General features: G+C 36.0%; 1 protein-coding gene across 3 annotated transcripts in view; it reads right to left on the bottom strand.

The window, feature by feature from the left end:
* Nucleotides 1-19,823, bottom strand: part of ABCA5 (ATP binding cassette subfamily A member 5) — a 75,173-nt gene that overhangs the window by 16,106 nt on the left and 39,244 nt on the right. For all 3 annotated transcript variants that reach the window (XR_004960313.1, XM_036268181.1, XM_036268182.1), the window contains 10 exons: nt 19,381-19,519; nt 17,780-17,870; nt 17,457-17,596; nt 16,095-16,214; nt 13,354-13,555; nt 11,115-11,284; nt 8,488-8,615; nt 7,943-8,080; nt 4,965-5,078; nt 1,382-1,552 (listed from right to left, as the gene is read on the bottom strand). Coding sequence is in view for 2 of the 3 variants with exons in the window: in XM_036268181.1 (XP_036124074.1) it covers nt 1,382-1,552; nt 4,965-5,078; nt 7,943-8,080; nt 8,488-8,615; nt 11,115-11,284; nt 13,354-13,555; nt 16,095-16,214; nt 17,457-17,596; nt 17,780-17,870; nt 19,381-19,519 (1,413 nt within the window). In the remaining variant the exon portion in view is untranslated. The remainder of the gene's footprint in view (nt 1-1,381; nt 1,553-4,964; nt 5,079-7,942; nt 8,081-8,487; nt 8,616-11,114; nt 11,285-13,353; nt 13,556-16,094; nt 16,215-17,456; nt 17,597-17,779; nt 17,871-19,380; nt 19,520-19,823) is intronic.

Genomic DNA, 19,823 nt, shown 5'->3' with positions numbered 1-19,823 from the left:
CACATTGATTGGTTGCCTCCCTCATGACCCAGACTGGAGCCGGGGATCAAACCCATAACTTTTTAGTCCACGAGCCAATGCTCTAATCGTTGAGCCAAAATGGCCAGGTCAGACTTAATGCATTTTGTAAATTTTTAAGGAAAACACTTATTAATTTATAAGGCAGAAATTAATATGTAAGATCAATATGATCTCTGGCAAAATAGAGTTAACTTTCAGCAACTCTGACATGAATGCAAATCATACTCTTCCTTAGTATTTTAAATCACATTTTAAATTATGAAATAAAAGAGCTTCCTTGTAAAATTATTTTCAGTCATAGAGACAAGGAAGACATTTTAAGGAAGGATTGTTTAAATATTCCTAATTACACACAAGTAGGTGGTCTACACAGAAGACTGCTTCAGTTTCAAGGAATTATTATTATTACTATTTTTTATCCTCACCCGAGGACATTTTTGCATTTATTTTCAGATAGATCAGGAGAGAGGAAGAAAGAGAAACATAGATGTGAGAGAGACACATCAATTGATTGCCACTCACATGACCCTCACCAGGGCTGGGGAGAAACTGCAACTGAGGTACATGCCCTTAGTGGGAACCAAACCCGGACCCTCCGGTCCTCGGGCCGATGCTCTAACCGCTGAGCCAAACCGGCCAGCGCTCAAGGAATTATTTTATAATGGTAGTAAGTTATTGCTTTTAAAAATTGCTTATAGTAGCCCTGGCCAGTTTGGATCAGCGGTTAGAATGTCAGCCTACGGTCCAGAGAGACCGGGGTTCGATTCCCGCTAAGGGCATGTACCTCAGTTGCAGTTTGTCCCCAGCCCTGGTTGGTCGTGCAGGTGGCAGCCACTCAATGTGTCCCTTTCACATCGATGTTTCTCTCTCTCTTTCTCTTCCTCGCTCTCCCCCCCACTATATCTGAACAAAAAATGGAAAAATGTCCTCAGGTGAGGAATAAAAAAAAAATTTGATTATAGTAATATAAATTACATTTATTACAGGTATCATATGCTATAATTAAATAGAAACTGGTTCTATTTCTATAAAAAAAATTAATATCCAAATTACTCAGCCAATTGTCATGTTTGGAAATACTTTTTTGTTTTATTTTTTAAAAATATGTTTTTATTGATATTTTAGAGAGAGAGAGGAAGGGAGAGATGAAAGAGAAACATTGATTGGCAGCCTCCAGCATTCCCCCCACTGAGGATTGAGCCCACAACACCAGGCATGTGCCCTGACTGGGAATCGAACAGGTGACCTCTTGGTCCATGTGTCGACGCTCCACCACTGAGCCACACTGGCTGCGTGAGACTTTAACTTTTAAAGTAGCATTTTATTATAAATAGAATGAGTACAACTGATGTTAACTTACCACAGAAAGGAACTGTACAGGATAAAAATATAATCCATAATGAAATGCAAATAAACTTCCTAGCATCAAAATAAGAATAACAAAAAAAAAGGGGATATCAACAATAGCTTGTCCAATCCAATATGCAGATGGCAAAAGACCTGAAAGTTTAAGTTGAGTATAAGCTTTGATCTAAAAAAAAGAAAAAAAATTTTATTATAATTTCAAACATGTTGCAAACAAGCAAAAAACTCTAGCAAATTGTTGTAGAACTCTTAATTTTACATCAACAAAACAATAAAAGTTTATATTCAAGATCTATAGGTAATAAAAGCCCTCCTTACAGCTAAATATAAATTCCAGTGAGCCTTTAATTTAGATGATTATTTTGAGATGTAACAATTTCAATAAAATTTTCAGAATCAGATTACAGTAATGCTACTAAAAAACACAAAACTAAAACAAAGGTCATTGGGGTTATAGCTGTACAATAGTGATTCTGTATCACAGTATTCAAAACACGATTGCTTGTGAAAATATGTGTTTTAAACAAGAAAAAGGACTCTCACTTTTAAAAATGACCTTGCATAATTAGTGAAAACACTAATAAACTGCAAAGTACCCTCTGGGTTTATATAGGGTTTTCAGCTTAAGTGTGAAACTTTGTACAGATAATGCATTTAAAAGCCTTTTTATATACCCTTGTGTGGTACATAAATGTAAGCTGTTGCTCCCACAAGTAAATAGCATTTTCATTAGTAATAAGAGTAATTTAAATGATGACCGTTTTTCACCCTGGCCAGTTTGGCTCAACTGTTAGAGCATCGGCCTGCAGACCAGAGAGTCCCGGGTTTGTTTCCCGCTAAGGGCGTGTACCTCAGTTGCGGTTCAACACCTGGGTCGTGTGGGTGGCAACCACTTGATGTGTCTCTCGCACATCAATGCTTCTCTCCCTGTCTCTGTCCCTCCCGCTCTATCTGAAGATAAATCCAAAAATGTCCTCGGGTGAAGAAAAAAAGAAAAATGATGATCGCTTTTTTAAGTCTCTAATGCTCTCATTACTTAATTTGAAATTTTTTTATTTTTTATTTTTTATCCTCACCCAACGACACTTTTGCATTTATCTTCAGATAGAGCAAGAGGGAGAGAGGGAAGAAGAGAGAGAGAGAAACATCAATGTGAGAGAGACACATTGAATGGCTGCCATCCACATGACCCCAACTGGGGTAGGGGACGAACCACAAACAAGGTACACGCCCTTAGCAGGAACCAAACCCAGGTCTCTCTGGTCCACAGGCTGACGCTCTAACCACTGAGCAAAACTGGCCAGGGCCTTAATTTAAAATTTTAAAAATCTTTTATAAATCCAAATTCCTAACAATTGTATTCATTCAGTTTATTTGTCATCTATAAAAATATCACTCCTAATAACTATAAGTATTATATAAAAGAACTAGCCTTAGAATGAGGTAAGGGAAGCGTGGAATATAGAGTTTAGTTAAGAAGAGGAGGAGATGATTTTAAAAATTTAAAAAAAGAACAACTTTTGTCCTTTGTCCAATGAATTATAAGAACCAAAATATAAATTCAAATATAAGTATAAAAACATAAACCAAGTTAAATACAATTACTTTCAATAATCCAATTGAATGCTTTTGTCATTCATACATTTCTGGTGGGAATGTCAAATAGTATATCCAATCTGGGAAACATTCTGACCAGTTTTTATAAAACTAAACTTTTAGTCACCACACAACACAGTATTGTCCTCTTGGGCATTTATCCCAGAGACAACCCTGATTCACATCATGAAATACTACTGAGCAACAGAAAGAAGTACTAAGACATGCAATTTAGATGAATCTCCAAGGAATTAATTATTCTGAGCGAGAAAAGCCAATCCCAAAAGAAAATACACTGTGATTCCATTTAATCATTCTGGAAACATCAAAATTATAGAAATAGAGAACAAATTAGTGGTTGCCAGAGGTCAGGGAGGGGGCAGGGTTGGAATGCAGCTTGAAAAGGGCAACAGAAGGGATCTCTGTGGTGGCAGTACTGTTCTGCCTCTTGATGTCAATATCCTGGTTTTATATCGTACTAGTTTTGCAAGATGTTTTTATTGGGATAAATTGGATAAGGGTGCACAGGATCTCACTGTATTATTTTTTACAACCTAATACATATCTGCAATTACCTCCAAATGATAATTTGAATTAAAAACCATTTAAGTGGAGCCCTGGCCGGTTTGGCTCAACGGTTGGAGTGTCGGCCTGCAGACGAGAGAGTCCGGGGTTCAGTTCCCGCTAGGGGCACGTACCAAAAATAAAATAAAATAAAATAAAAGCCATTTAAGTGGAAACAAAAAAGAGAAAAATGCAACTGTCTAATAAGTTATATCTTTGAATGGTAAAGATTGTGGATAATTTTTATGAATATGTATAACAGAATTAAATATATTTTTTAAATGTCTCCACTCTTACATGAGGCTTAACCTTATTATTAATCACACTGTATAAATTAATTTAGACAAATTTGCTTCCACTGAACTAAGAACAGACATGAAGAGAATAAAAGTTTTGATTAGAGGAGTAAGAGACAGCCCCAGCAGAGTAGAAGAGTGGAAGGCTTTGACCTGTCAAAAACTGTGTAAGATCACCTGCCATCTGCCTGGATGGAGGATATTAAAAAGAGAAAGGAACAGAGAAGAAGGTGAAAGAATACTAAAGAAAACCTCTGTGCACATAGCAATTTTTCCTAGGCCCTGGAAATGACAATTATTTTCAACCATTTTTTTTTCACTTAACAATTAAGTGCCTTATACAATCAATACACTCCATTAAAAGTTAAAGGGGAGTGTATCAATTAAGAATATAGTCAGTTCTATAGTCATAGTCAGTTCTCAGATACACTATTTAAACAAGATGAATCAACCTGGACACAATATATAAAGAATATCATCCTCCATTTCCTGACCTGTAAAGGAGGTAACATAAAACTTACCTCACGATATTGTAAGGATTAAAGGATGTAACTTTTAAAGAAGATGGCAAGGATTTGAGTAATAAATGATAGTTATTACTACAAGGTGGGGCAAATGTAGGTTGATAGTTGTTTGCATAGGAAATAATAATAAATAATACAAGAATAAACTGTGTTTTGCTTAGTCACAACCGTGTACTACTATAAGAATTATAATAAATGTATTTATACTCCATTTGCTTACTCCTGAAACAATTATACATAAGTCTTGCACTCATGCAAAACAGGTTATTTTTTAATGAGATTTTTAAAATCCTCACCCGCGGATATTTTTGCATTTATCTTCAGATAGAGCGGGAGGGGGAGAGGAAGAGAGAGGGAAGAAGAGAGAAAGAGAAACATTGATTGACATGAGAGAGACACACTGATTGGCTGCCACCAGCACAACACCAACAGGGGCCGGAGACAAACTGCAACTGAGGTACATGACCTTAGCGGGAATCAAACCCGGGACTCCTCTGTCTGCCGGCCAACGCTCTTAACTGCTGAGCCAAACCGGCCAGGGCTTAATGAGATTTCTTACTAGCAAACCATACCTGTAATATTTTAACTGGGTCATTACCTTATGATTCTCTGCATTTTCCATGGCAAAGTAAGGTGGCATTGCAGTAACAATGATTCCAAGTAAAGCTGCTTGAAAATATAGCTCAATTTTAAAAATGATATCTGTAATTTCCTGAAAAACAACCACAGAATAAGAAATGGAACTGAGAATCACTTGATATCATCTTAGTACTTTCTAAAAGACTATCAAAATCTCTGAAGAAACACATTACGATAAGCATCCTAGGCATAGTCTATAGGAAAGAAGAGAGGGCAGTTTACAGGCAGTGAGATACAGTACCAACTTTGCCACTTACTAAATAGCTATAAGATCCTGAGCAAATAATTGGACTTCCATTTTCTTATCTACAACACAGAAATTATGGCATATAAATTAAGCTTCAGCATTTCATTAAAAGTAATAATTGCATGAAAAGCAGTTAACATATCCACCAGTGGTCCTATGTATGCAAATTAACATGACCATCTCAGGACAATCTTTGATGCCTTCATTGGGTTCCCTGGATTATAAGCCAGGTGAGATCTTGGGGCCTTACTTCTCTCCAATGGGAAAAGCTGTACCAAGCTTCCTATGGAACCAGAAGCTGTTTCTCCCAAGCAAGGGGAACTATAGCTACCACAGGCCCCAATGGTCCCTAGTTGCCCCAAGGGTTCACGTATAGACAGCTACCTTTTCCAGGCAACCTCATAATCAGCTGTTGCCCAAATGCAAACTACCCAGAACTAAGTGTACTGTATTACTCACTGCCCTCAACAAGGTCATTATGTTACCTTATTCTGTAAGAAGATATATCCATGAGACAGGGAAAATAATCTGCACTAGAACAGAACCCAACCATGTCTAGCAGACACTCTGGCCCTGGCACACCCCTCCACAGGACAATGTAGAAACAGTGCATCTTGTTGATCCTGGTCTTCTGAGTTTTTAGCAATAAAGTCAATTCCTTCAGTCATGCCCTATGACACTACAGAATTTTCCCCAAACTCTGGTACATTACAATGGAGAGAACCAACAAATATGTAAGCTAATTAGTACAAGCAGTGGAAATTAATGAAATTACAATTGGATTCAATTACACAGAATCTGATGAACTAAGAAAAAAATGTGGACCATTAATAAGGCTACATCTAGCCCTAGCCAGTTTGGCTCAGCAGTTAGAGTGTTATCCCACAGACCAAAGAGTTGTGGGTTCAATTCCAGTCAAGGGTACACACCTCAGTTGCGGTTCAATCCTTGGCCCTTGTTGGGGTTGTGTGGGAAGCAACCAACCAGTATGTCTCTCTCACATTAATGTTTCTCTGTCTCTCTCTCTCTCTCCCTCCCTCCCACACTATCTAAAAGTCAATGGAAAAATATCCTCAGGTGAGGATTAAAATAATAATAATAATAAAAAATAAAACTATATCCATGAATAGTGAGCTTTGAAAAGCCTCATTTATTTCCCTCCAGTTTTTAAAAATAGTATGGTAATATGTCAGCATTTGATGGAAAATGGAAGTAGGATGATCTATTATAATAGTTATTGATACATACAAATGTAGTAACATCAAAACATGTATGGAAATTATAAATTTTGAATTGTGGTTACTTTGTGAAGCTAAAGAAGGAAATAAGATTGGGTAGGGGTACACTGGGGATTTCAAATGTATCTTTAAAGTTTAAAAAATTTTTAAGTATAACAAAATATTAACATTTGTTAACATCTGGGTAGTAGAAAAACATGTTTATTTTCTGTAGGCTTGAAATATTTCACAATAAAAATTCAGGAGGGATGATTTACAACTTTGATGATTTCACTATCACCTATTCAATGGTAACTCAGAAATATTTATTTCCTATCCAGAAATCTCTCCACAGTCACACATCCAAATGCCTCTTACATGTCCATTAGGCACAAATGCCAGAACAACTTGGTAGATTAAAACTTGAAATCAGCCCTGGTTGGTTTGGCTCAGCGGTTAGAGCATTGGCCTGCGGTCCAGAGAGACCCAGGTTGGTTTCTCGCTAAGGGCACATAACTTGGTTGCAGTTTGTCCCTGGGCCCTGGTTGGGTCATGCGGGAGGCAGCCACTCGATGTGTCCCTTTCATGTCAATGTTTCTCTCTCTCTCTTCCTCTCTTTCCCTCCCACTCAACAAAAAAGATAAAATAAGTAAATAAAAACTGAAATCAGCGTCTCTATTCCACCAAAAATACAAAAATCTCTCTTCTGCCAATGTTCTCAAAATTGGTGAATGATACTACCATGCGCATTACCCAAAACTATAAGTAATATGAATCCTTTCTTATTCTCACCTCACAAATACATCAGTGATGGAGAATGCCATATATTTCTTTAACACCTTTTTCCATCGCTCATATTATCACTGCAACTGAATTAATGCACTCACCATCGCCTTTCATCTAAGCTATTTAGTGAAAGAATCTCTGATTTGATTTCTTTAATTTTCTTTCCTCCATAATTCTCCAAACAGAAATTCCTCTCCACCCTGGTGCCAGTGAATTTTTTAAAATGCAAATTTGTTACTTTGTTCCCATACCTATGTATAACTGTAACAAGAAGAGTACTACATTAATCTTCGATGTGATTTCTATTTAAAGATGGCAAAGCAAAAGATCACAGGAAACTAAAAAAAGTTTTGGGTATAGAAAACATTGTCATAAAGACAGAAAGTAGATTAGTGGTGAGTTAGGGGTGGAGGTGGGAGAAATACGAAGTGATGAACTAATAGGCACAAAGGATTCTTGCAGAAGTGATAAAATATAAAACTGACTGGATGGCTGCAGAACTCTATGACTATAATAAAAACCACTGAGGTGTACATTTTAAATGGGTAAAATAGATAGTGTATGATGTATACCTTAATAAAGCTGTTAGGAAACAGTATAGCAATAGAGAATAAAACATGCTATTACAGAAACACACACACACACACACACACACACACACACACACACATTTTTAAGTCTGCTTACTTGAAAGAATGGGGTATTCCAGACCTGGATGTTTTCAGTCACATTTAAATGATAAAGGTAGTAGTTACTAATGATATTCATCAATACAGGTAAAGAATAAACCATAGTTCTGTTGAAAACAGCTGTAAAAACATAGTCCTACGATTTAGAAGAGAGAGACTTATTACACACCATATATAAATCTTAATGGATATATTGTTGCTATGTACCAAGCTTTTCTCATTCACTAAGCTAATTCTAACTGTACTAAAAGCTACTCAGTAAATCATAAAAATAATACTCAATGAGAAAGACAACCTGGTCTGGAATTTACAGATATTTTGATATTTTAAACAGAAATGTAATATAAAATTAAATTCCCTTTAAGCTTTATTTATTGGTCATCCATCAGTGCATAAAATATATTATAAATAAACACAGCTATTTCCAAAAGTAAATTCTAACTTCCACTTAATGAGGACAAATCAGCAAAGTATTCATTTCAGAGAAAATATCTTAATCTTTTATAACTTTCAAATAGGTACATTCATATACATTACTCTTACCTTTTCTGAAAGCATCACATTTAAAGCTGCACTATGGGGAGCAGCAGATACATAGTCACTGTTATTAAACATCGTCACCATTACGTTCTGGTTTGTGAAAAAGGTAATAAGATCACTGATATCTGAGTCTGGTATTAGAAAGTAAGCAAATAATAAAGAATCAGTTCAAATGACAAACAGATACAGGCTTTTAATAACATTGGAAAGAACGCTCTCTTCATTAAAAAGTATTTTATCTTCATTAGCTACAACATTATTAGGAACATTGGCTCTGGAGCCACTCAATCTGGATTCAAGTCAATACAAACACAGGCCTTTGAACAGAACCTGACACAGTAATTGTGCAAATTTTAGCTGCTGCTGCTGCTGCTACAACTATTACTCACACTGAAATTCCATCTATCATACCTGAAATTTGGTTAAAAAGTGACAATAAAACCTATCTGGCAATTTTATGTAACAAGATGACCTGTGGGCTTCGAAAGGTAGAAGCCACAGTGAGAAGTTAGGTAACAGCACGCCTTAGGGGATTTCTGTGTGCTCTAAACACATCATTTTATAAATGCTAACTAAACTACCTTAAAATATTAAAACACAATCATCAGGTCTCCATCTACATTCTTTAAATTGCCTGGAACCAAGGGAAAAACTTTGACTCCTATCTAAGCTTAAAGTTCACACCAACATGCCTGATGAATTAAAATATTACATTACTCAAGAAAGGACAAATATGACTTTGAGTAAAATGGAAACCAACCAAAGGAAAATACTATCAGTAACTAAGTAGTGTGGCAGGGTAGATCAGGCTCAGCATCAAACCTCAGTGTCAGAGAGAAGAGTGATCTTGGTGATACTACATTTATTCCTAATCTTGTGCCTTAATTGACCTCTCATTTCCAGCTTGTCAGAGTAGCTGTGCACTCTTGAGAAGAGAGCTATATTGTAAATGAAGAAACTGTATCACCTGTGATACAAAAAAGCTTTATAAGGAGGGTGAGATACCAACCAATATATACACAATATGTACATACAGAAGCCAGTGATGCCTTAAGAAAACATGGCTTTATTTAGGACCAAAAAACAAGACCCAAGAATATATGGGATACTTTTGTAAGCAATCCCAGAAATACAAAAATTTAACAAAAGGGGAAATACTTTGGAAATACTAAAATTTCTTCAAATCAATTGAGAGTGAACTCAAAGCAGAAAGATTTGAGATATATGTACAATTCTCAAAATACACAACAAATTTCACAGTATCAGAGTATAAGGCTCCATGCAGTACTATATTTTAGCAACATGAAATGTATATTAAACCTCAAAACACGAATTCTAATAAAAGAAAAAAAATTGTAAAACATAACACTTTCTATTTAAAAGTAGTTTTTGATCACTAAATGCATTTTTTCTCCAAAAGAATAAAGGCTACATGATAAACTGAAAATCAGATTTTAAGAGTGATGATTTTAAGAGTAATTTATAATCATCTCCAACTATGATTATTATTTTAATACTGGGTAAAGCTCTTCAGTTAATACTGAATCAGAAAGAAAGATACTAGCCCTGGCCAGTGTGGCTCAGTTGGTTGGGCTTGTCACATGCACCAAAAGCTTACTGGTTCGATTCCCAGTCAGGGCACATGCCCACGTGGCAAGCGTGCAGGAGGCAACCAATCGATGTTACGCTCTCACATCAATGTTTCTCCCTCTTCCTCTCCCTCTAAAAATCAATGAAACATTCTTTTTAATAAAGGGGGGAAAGGGAGATACTAGAATATAAGTGAAGCACTGGGAGATGTTAAACCCCAAGGAGTTTATAAATATAGAAGAGGTTGCATGAAATGCAACTTTCTAACACACTTCAGCAAGATAAGCAAATGAACAAGCTATTGTTTTGCTGTAAGTCTGCCAGCTAGCTAATCTAGACTTTCTCCTCAAGAACCTGGGGACTACAAACTATTTTTGCAGATAGGAGATGTTGCAGGAACAACTGATTATGTATGAATAAATGTCTGTATTAGGTTTTATTATTTTGAAAAGCAGGATCCTATATATTTTATTCATTCTGCCTATTGCTCAGGCCATGTGTTAATTTTTTTCATATCTGACAATTATGTAATAAGACTAACCAATTGCAAATCCAAAAATATCCATCATAAATGTAATGTATTTGATTATAAACATTTACACTTAAGGTGCTTTTAATTCTAATTTTTCAGATAACCTTGGAAAATTTAAACATTTCTATTTGGTAGATAACTGCATAAATATTACATGCAGTAATTCTAAAGGTTTTTTTCAACTTCTAAAGTTTATTTTGCTCATCATAAATTTTGAGGTGAAACATGCTGCTTTGAGAATATTGTTATTATTAAAAAGGAAATTTTATTATTATAAGCTGTATAAATTAGAGTATTTTAAAATACTGTCATCTATACTTTAACCAAAATTTCATATCTGTAACATACTGCTCAGCATTAAAAAGGAATTCTATTTAATTTAGATTTGTGCAGACAGAACATGCCTTTACTCTACATACATTTCTAAAATACATATCTCTGACCTATATTTACCCTTCTCCCCCATAGCCCAACCAACACACATTCACAGACCTTCACACACTCTCACCAGTAGAATTTTGAAGAAGCAGACTTGTTTTATATTTATGAGGTTTATCTCCAGGTTTTAGGAAATATAAGTCTGGAACAAGTTTGATGGGAACCACAGCATTTTTAAAAGAGCGATGCACCAAAAACATAAAAATCTGAACTGCAAAAAAAATTAAAAGCAGAAGCAACCTGAAAGAGAAAAAACCTAATACAGTTCAAGGCACATTACCATGTAAATCCATTTTTAAAATCTTTCTTCACATGACTGTTAAAAGGTACTCATTAAAAAAGAAAAAAACTTGAAAAAAATAACACTTGGGAGTAGAATTTCTTCTCTCCAAAATGACTTCATGACAATATTGAACAGAAAGTCAAATATTCAATGACAAAGTTAAAAGTTATAAATGTATATTTTAGATCGGAGCCACCCTGAAATTTTTATAGGGTATGTAAACCTGTGGGTACAACTATTAAAGAATCAGACATTAATGTCACATTTACCTCTATTCTAATTATTTACTGTCCTTACATTTTAGAAAATGACACAAAAATATTTTAGATACAAGAAAGAAAAGAAAATACAGTGAAACTCCGAATGATTGATATCTTTGAAATATCATCCTAACCACATCAACTTGCACTGCTCCTCCAGGGGCAAAGAACAACATACTCGAGTCAGTTATAAGGATAATCACTTGCAACTGGTCCACTACATAACTCTATTACCCATTCAAAATGCCCTTCTACCTGTAAGGCAGACATCCTTCTATCTTATCCTGTGAAATATCTCTACAATGTATGTGATAGGTATGACAAGTGGGAAGAGAGAGCTTGGATTATCATGCTTATCATATTCAGAAACCCTATAATTAAAAAAAACTTTCTTAAATTGGTATATACTTAAATCAGCATTTCTAAAATGCATGCTACATGAATCTCTAGTTCCATAAGTTAATAGGTGTTTTAGGTTAAAAAAAACTTCATATTTAAAAATATTTGGAAACTGCATTTTAAACAAAGTTGATGTAGTTTCTTTACCACAGAACTTCTCCTATGTTTTTATTATGTTAATGAACAACTCCTTAAGAGAGGAAATATAAGATAAAATATCTCCTAACTACATAGATGGTTCAATGCATATTTCACCACAGAACACATTCTGTTCCGGACTGAATGTGTCACCCTCCCCCCAAATTCATACATTGAGGCCTTACACCCGAATGTGACAGTATTTGGAAATGAGGCCTTTAGAAGATAATGAGGGTTAGATGAGGTCATGAAGGTAGGGACCTCTTTTTCTGTGGGTGTGCAAAGAGTTCATGAGCTACAGAGCAGGTTGGTGGCCCATGTGCAAGCCAGGAAAAGATCCTTACCAGAACCTGACCATGCTGGTACCCTAATCTGACTTCCAGCCTCCACAACTGTGAGAAAATAAATTTCTGTTGTTCAAGCCACCCAGTCTATATTAGAAGCCTGAGCTAAGATACTTCTACTTTTTCAGGGAGTATGAGGGTAATGTTCAACTAAATAACCTAAAACGTGCTAATTTAAATAAATATTTTACTTTCTGTAATACTGACAGAGGAATGTATTAGATATTTCTTTGATACTGAATATGTCTGGACCCAAAAAGTGAATTCAGCATATTTCAAACATATAACAAAACTTTATTGTTTTATCTCTACCTCCATTTTGGTATTAACAAGACAGGTGTACAGTGCACGAAAGTAGTTAATGTTATATCCGAACAATTCAATGTCTAGCACCCATGGGAACCTAACTGAGAAAAGCAAAGCTAAGTGGAAGAGATGTCATTTAGATCCCAGTTCTATCAGCTATGGAGCCTCCTTTAATATTCCAGTTTCTTCATCTAATAAATAGGGATAAAAGTTGTTCTTCCTGCTGTTTACTAATAAATATTAGCAACAGATGAAAAAATTGTGAAAAATATGACTGCAGAATAAATTTAAATACAGTGACAGTAATTCAAAAACTATACAATTAGAGAATATTATCTGTCACTCCTCATTTTATAAATGAGATAAAAAAAAAATGCTAGTTTAAAAAAGGGGTAAGGCTCTAATGGCAGTGGATGAAACTACCATAAGCATATTTTTTTCTCTGACATGTGAAATTAGTTTTAATCTTTCAAAACTACAGAGATTATTTATATATGTCTACATCATAAAAATTAAGATGGTAAACCCAATTTGTATCCTTAAAAACAACTCGTAAGGCATAAGAGTGATGATACTTACACTGATCTCACTGATTTACTTTCACGTTTCAAGGTAAGGAAATGAAATTTTGCTATTGTATACATCTGCTGTTTCCACAGGCTCATGGTGCTCACTAGAGAAGCCTTGGTTTCAGAAAGCATGAGTAAGCTCTGCTCCATTTCATCAAAAGATTTTGAATCCATTTCTTCCTCAGGTGGCTGCTGAGTAAATACACTATAATCTATTTGCCAAAACAAAAGAATAGAAAATTATGATATATTCCTTAAAGATGAAGGTCTTTCTAGAAACTACTTCATATACCTCAAATTGTATCAGCACCACATGTACAAGCATTTTCTCCGTCTAATTCTCGTCTATTACCCTAATTATGACAAACATATTCACTGATACTGCATTCTACATCCTGACTTCTAACTTCCTTTATTTCCTCCATCCCCACACCTTTATCTCCACTCGATTTCATCAAACTGGATGTATGCACAAATTTAAGATCTTGTTGCCCTGGCTGGTTTTGCTCAGTGGTTAGAGCGTCAGCCTGTGGACCAATGAGTAACGGGTTCAATTCCAGTCAGGGGCATGTACCTCGGTTGCGGTTCATCCCCAGGCCTGGTTGGGGCCGTGCGGGAGGCAACCAGTCGATGTATCCCTCTCACGTCGATGTTTCTCTCTCCCTCCTTCCCACTCTATCTGAAGATAAACAGAAAAATACCTTTGGGTGAGGATTAAAAAAGAGAAAGAGAAAAAATTTCAAGATCTTGTTGCCTCTACAATGATATAAGATCCAAACATTTTATGTAAACTTTCCCTCTGACTATAGTCTAATATCACATCCTCATCATAACTTGACTTCCCTCTTGCCTCCATGTTTGAGGAAAACACCCATCTTCTTTTCTCCCTGACCTACCACTGCAATCATCTTGCCACTTCAATCATACGTTTAGTCAACTCACATTCTCACCTTAAACTACAGATCCGTCTTTACCACGCCACTGAAATGGCTCTTGTCAAGGTCACTGCTGGCTTCCGCACTACCAAACCCCTGCCTTTTATTTTACCAAAAACATCTCTTCTGTTCTCATCTTGTTCTTCACAGCAATCAGCACATAATTTACTACTTCCTCTTTCCTAAAATGCCATTTTGTCCTGGTTTTGACATCTTCTTCAGCTCCTCAGTCAGCCCCTTTTGTCCCCTCATTGCTCGACCTTGGGGCTTGCCCCACTCCTCTCCTCTCCTCTCTCCCTAAGTGATTCCATCCAATCCCATGGCACCATTGATATGTTTGAGTAACTTCAAAATTCACACGTTCAGACCCAACATCTTCACTTAGCTCCAAGTGTGTTAACCCAATTGCTCACTGTGTATTTCCACTTGGATGTCTAATAAGCATCTATAATAATATAGTCAAAATTCATGCCTGGGTTCCCTCTTCCCACAAACCTGCTCCTTCCCATTCTCAGGAATGGCAATTCCATTCTCAGTTCTCAAGCCAAAAGCTAGGAATTATTCTTTTTTTTTATCCTCACCTGAGGACATTTTTGCATTTCTCTTCAGATAAAGTGGCAGGGAGAGAAGAAGAGAGAGAGAAACATCGATGTGAGAGAGATACATCAACTGGCTCCTCAACCCACACAACCCCAACCGGGGCCGGGGACAAACTGCAACCGAGGCACGTGCCCTTAGCGGGAACCAAACCCAGGACTCTCTGTTCCACGGGCCGATGCTCTAAGTGCTGAGCCAAACAGGCCAGGGCTAGGAATTCTTCTTCTTCTTCTTTTTTTTTATCCTCACCCGAGGACACTTTTCAATATTTTGTTCAGATAGAGTGGGAGGGAGAGAGAGAGAGAAACATCGACGTGAAAGGGACACATCGAGTGGCTGCCACCCACACGACCCAACCAGGGCCGGGGACAAACTGCAACAGAGGTACATGCACTTAGCGGGAACCGAACCCGGGTCTCTCTGGACCGCAGGCAGACGCTCTAACCACTGAGCAAAACCGGCCAGGGTTTAATTATTCTTGATTCTTCCCTTTCCTCAACCCCTAACACTTAATTCCATCAGCAAGTCATCATCAGTAAAACTAATATAACTCAAATCTGTTCATGTTTGTATATTTTCACTACCATCCTAGTTCAAACTAAGATTAAATGTTATAGTTTTCTAACTGGTCTTCCTGTTTCCACACTTCCTTTACAATCTACTGTCATTCAATAACCAGAAGGCATATTTTAAAAATGCAAATCAAATCATTTATTCCTTTTCTTTAAAATTAATAGCTTCACATTGCACAAAGAAAACAACACAAATTCTTTTCCAGACGTTCAAAGACTAAACATGATCTGGTCCCTTGCCTACCCCTCTGATCTCCTTGGATCACTCAACTCCATCCATGGTGTCTTTTTTTCTGCAACTAATTCCCCAATTTACACCTTTGTAGTAGCAGTTCCCTTTATCTGGAAAGCTCTGCATAAAATCTTCTCCTAGATTTTCCTTGCCATCCAGATCTCAGTTTAAGTGTCATCTCAATAGAGTGAGTCCTCCTTGAAGATACAATTTAAATTATCTGCCCCCCAGACCATCCCATTATTTGCTTCATAACTCCTATAACTATCAGTAAATATCTCAACTACTTGGTTACTTGTTTATCTCAGCCTTTCCTTCCTCAAAATATAAATTTCACATGCTTATATAACTACTTGTCTTATTTACTATCTGTCTGGTTTATCGCCTAAAATGTTTTGTTACTTTTCTTTTTTACCTGCTTGGTCAATTTCCGCTTCAACTTCTAGCTTTAAGAAGACATCTTCCAAAGTCGTCATGGAAACACCATAAGAAATAACACCCAAACTTGAATGAGTGTCTAGAGCAGAAAATAAACCTAAAAGAACACATAAAATTTCAAATGTTGTGTAGTTAAGCATAACATCATGAATTATTATACAGTATCCTTTAAAAATAGAGTATGTCTAAATTTACTCTGCTGGCACAGTGGCTGTCAAGCTTTTTTGTTTCAGGACCCTTTTAACATTCTTATAAATTGCTAAGAATTCCAAGGAATGTTTGCTCATAGAAATATATCTGTTGGCTATTTAGCATATTATAAATTAAAAGAAATATGTTACAGACAGAATGATAGATAGGGAACATTAAGTCGGTATAGGTACTTCAATACAGTTCATTAATGATTCCATTTTATTTCTTGAAAGAAACCAATTAAACTAACATAAAAACTTTCTATCTGATTATGTGATAAATGTTATGGGAATTCTGCACAACATATATATACATTAGTAATATCCTTTTGGTTCTTAAGAGATCCTTAAATAGATATAGCAGACTAAGTTAGAGCTCCACATCACAAAATGAAAAACTAAATGCCACAATTAAAATAGTAATAACATGATTTAGCATACAATCATGTACTTTATTATAAAATTTAAAAAAAAATGAAGCCCTGGCCAGTTTGGCTCAGCAGTTCGAGTGTCGGCCTGCGGTCCAGAGAGACCTGGGTTCGGTTCCCGCTAAGGGCACATACCTCGGTTGTAGTTTGTCCCCAGCCCTGGTTGGGTCGTACGGGTGGCAACCACTCGATGTGTCCCTTTCACGTTGATGTTTCTCCCTCTCTCTCTCTCTCCCTCCCACTCTATCTGAACAAAAAATGGAAAAATGTCCTCGGGTGAGGATAAAAAAAAAAGGAAAAGAATTTGAGGAATACACAATTACATATGAGATATATATATGTGTGTATATGTATATACACACATATATATGTGTGTGGATATATATGTACACGTATATATATATATATATACACACACACACACAAATCTTATTCTCAGGAGGCCTACAAGCAAATGGAGCAATTTCTTTCTTTCTTGACAACAAAGCAAACACAATTGTTTACTTAACATGTTAGTCCCAGTTTTTGCATGCTGTTTGTAAAAAAAGAAACATGCTAGCTAGTAGTACTTCTGATTTTCTAAAGCAAAAAAAAAGTAGAAATGGATTATTAACTCTGGGCACCTAGGAACATGTAAATATTACACAGAAAAGTAAATCAAGAAAACCTATTCCCAATGCCAGATCCTGGTTCAACCACCAAGAAACTGAAAAGTAATACCTGAAAAGTTGTCCATGTCCTTGAAAGGTAAGCTGTACACAAGCTGTTGGTCATTCTGTTGTAATAAAGTAGCTCCCGGTATATGTTGTTTAACCAGAGAAGAAAGAGATTCTGTGGCACAGTATCTGTCTATGTACATGCTAGAGAAAACCAAAAATCATAATTTTTTATGATCACTCAGTAAATAACCAAAAGTAAACCCTGAATGCTTTAAAGTGAGTGCCATACAAAATGGACAAAGTACATTATGGTAAGCCCTAAATATAGTAACAATAGGTCAAGATTATAATAAAAAGTAGAGCCAATAAAGAATGAATAGATACCTCAGACGGTAGCCAATCCCCCATTTACTTTTGAGAAACATTGAAGAACCAACACATTTCAACATTCCTTGTGATATAACAGCTTTCCTATCTGCAAACAAAGATTTGCATTTCAATTTTTAAGTTAGTAACAGCATTAATAACTGGCATTCATATTTTATAGATTACTTGATTAAATTATCACAATGTATTAGTTGATTAAATTATCACAACTTTATAAGGTCAGTACTAGATTATCGTCACCTGTTTTTCAGATGAGACCACTGAGGCAGTAAGAAAATATACCATTTGCCCACGTTTCCCATATTAAATGATAAATCCAGGAACCGTACCCAGGCAGTCTAATTCTAGGGTTTATTTTCCTAATACAGCTCCAAGTATCTCAGACTCTTCCTAAGACTTACTAATGAAAGCACTTCCATGATTTCCTTTATAACCAAAAAAAAGGACAAAAGAAGCAACAAAAACAAAATGTTGTATTTTTTTTTTTTTAACAAATATATGACAAAACAAAATGAATGACATCCCAAATATATTAGTTCTATTATAAACAGAAAAAGGTTGCCTTAGAATTTCAAACTCTTGGATCTTGTCACAGTTGTTAAAAATCATGTGTTAGGTCCTGGCCAGTTTGGCTCAGCAGTTAGAGCATTGGCCCATGGACCAAAGGGTCACAGGTTTGATTCCAATCAAGGGCATGTACCTCAGTTGCAGTCCAACTCCCGGCCCTGTTTGGGGTCATGTGGGAGGCAACCAATCAGTGTCTCTCTCTCACATTGATGTTTCTCTCTCTCTCTCTCTCCCTCCTCCCCTTCCGCTCAATCTGAAAATCAATGGAAAAGTGTCCTTGAGTGAGGATTAAAAAAAAAAATTGTCTGTTTGATTTTTTTAATACGTGTTTGTGTTGAGAATTGTGCAGAAAACAGTTAATATAGCAGACCTGAGACTGTTATTCTTAGAAAGATCTGCTTAAAATGTTTGCCCTTAACTGGTGTCTGAAAACCTGGATTTTAGGTGTATTCCCACCATTCCCAGAACAGGTAAGGGTGGCTCACTGTACCTAAACTTTACAAACAATGTAGATTATACTTAAATATCTGCTTTTGTTCTGGGAGTCTGTAATCTGGGTATACGCTAGGCAGAGTGTGCCTACATGACCAGTGAGAGCCCAATGAAAACCTTGGGCACTGAGTTTCTAATACGATTCTCTAGTAGACATTTCACATAACAATTTACTGCTGGACAAATTAAGCACTTCCTGTGTGACTCTACTGGGAGAGGATTCTTGGAAGCTTATGTCTGGTTTCCTCCAGACTTTGCCCCATGTGCTTTTCCCCATTGCTTACTTTGCTTTGTACCTGTCAGTTTCACAGTGATAACTCATATGCATGTGTATGAATACGCTGAGTCTTATGAGTTCTCCTAGCAAATGATTCAACCTTGAGTAGTCTGAAGGCCTCCCCGATACAAAAATATGTAATTTAAAAAATTTGTTAAGAGCACCAGCTTCTTTATTTATTCCTCAAAATTTGACATCTCAATGTCCAATCTCCCATATGGCGCCATGACTCTAGCCTTTAAAAATAAAATAAAAATCTTACCAGCAAGAATGTCAGCTTCATCCATGAAATGAGTACTAAATACTGTAACTCGATTAGATTTTCTGTATTTTAGGAGATTCCAAACAATATGACGAGAACAGGGGTCCATTCCAGCTGTTGGTTCATCTAGCAATAGTATCTGTGAAAAAAGGTGGGGAGGGCAGAGAATTCTCATGAAAATGAAAATATATAAAATTTTTGTGAACTGAAAAGCTACCCCATTTCAAATTACCATTTCTGATCTAAAATCTATTAGATCTGAGTTTCACTCATGTGAGCACAGATTTTAAATATTATCAGTTTGGCATACAAATATTTTCCTTGGTTAACTATAAAAGACTAATGTATGTAACATAAGATATAAGTGTAATAACAATAAGATAAATAAAATAAAAACAAAGCATTAAGTATATTGCTTTTATCTGAACAATTAAATTCTGTAA

This window comes from Molossus molossus, unplaced genomic scaffold, assembly GCF_014108415.1.
Source record: "Molossus molossus isolate mMolMol1 unplaced genomic scaffold, mMolMol1.p scaffold_m16_p_19, whole genome shotgun sequence".
Classification (NCBI taxonomy): domain Eukaryota; kingdom Metazoa; phylum Chordata; class Mammalia; order Chiroptera; family Molossidae; genus Molossus; species Molossus molossus.
This window is presented reverse-complemented; position numbering and strand designations above follow the sequence as displayed.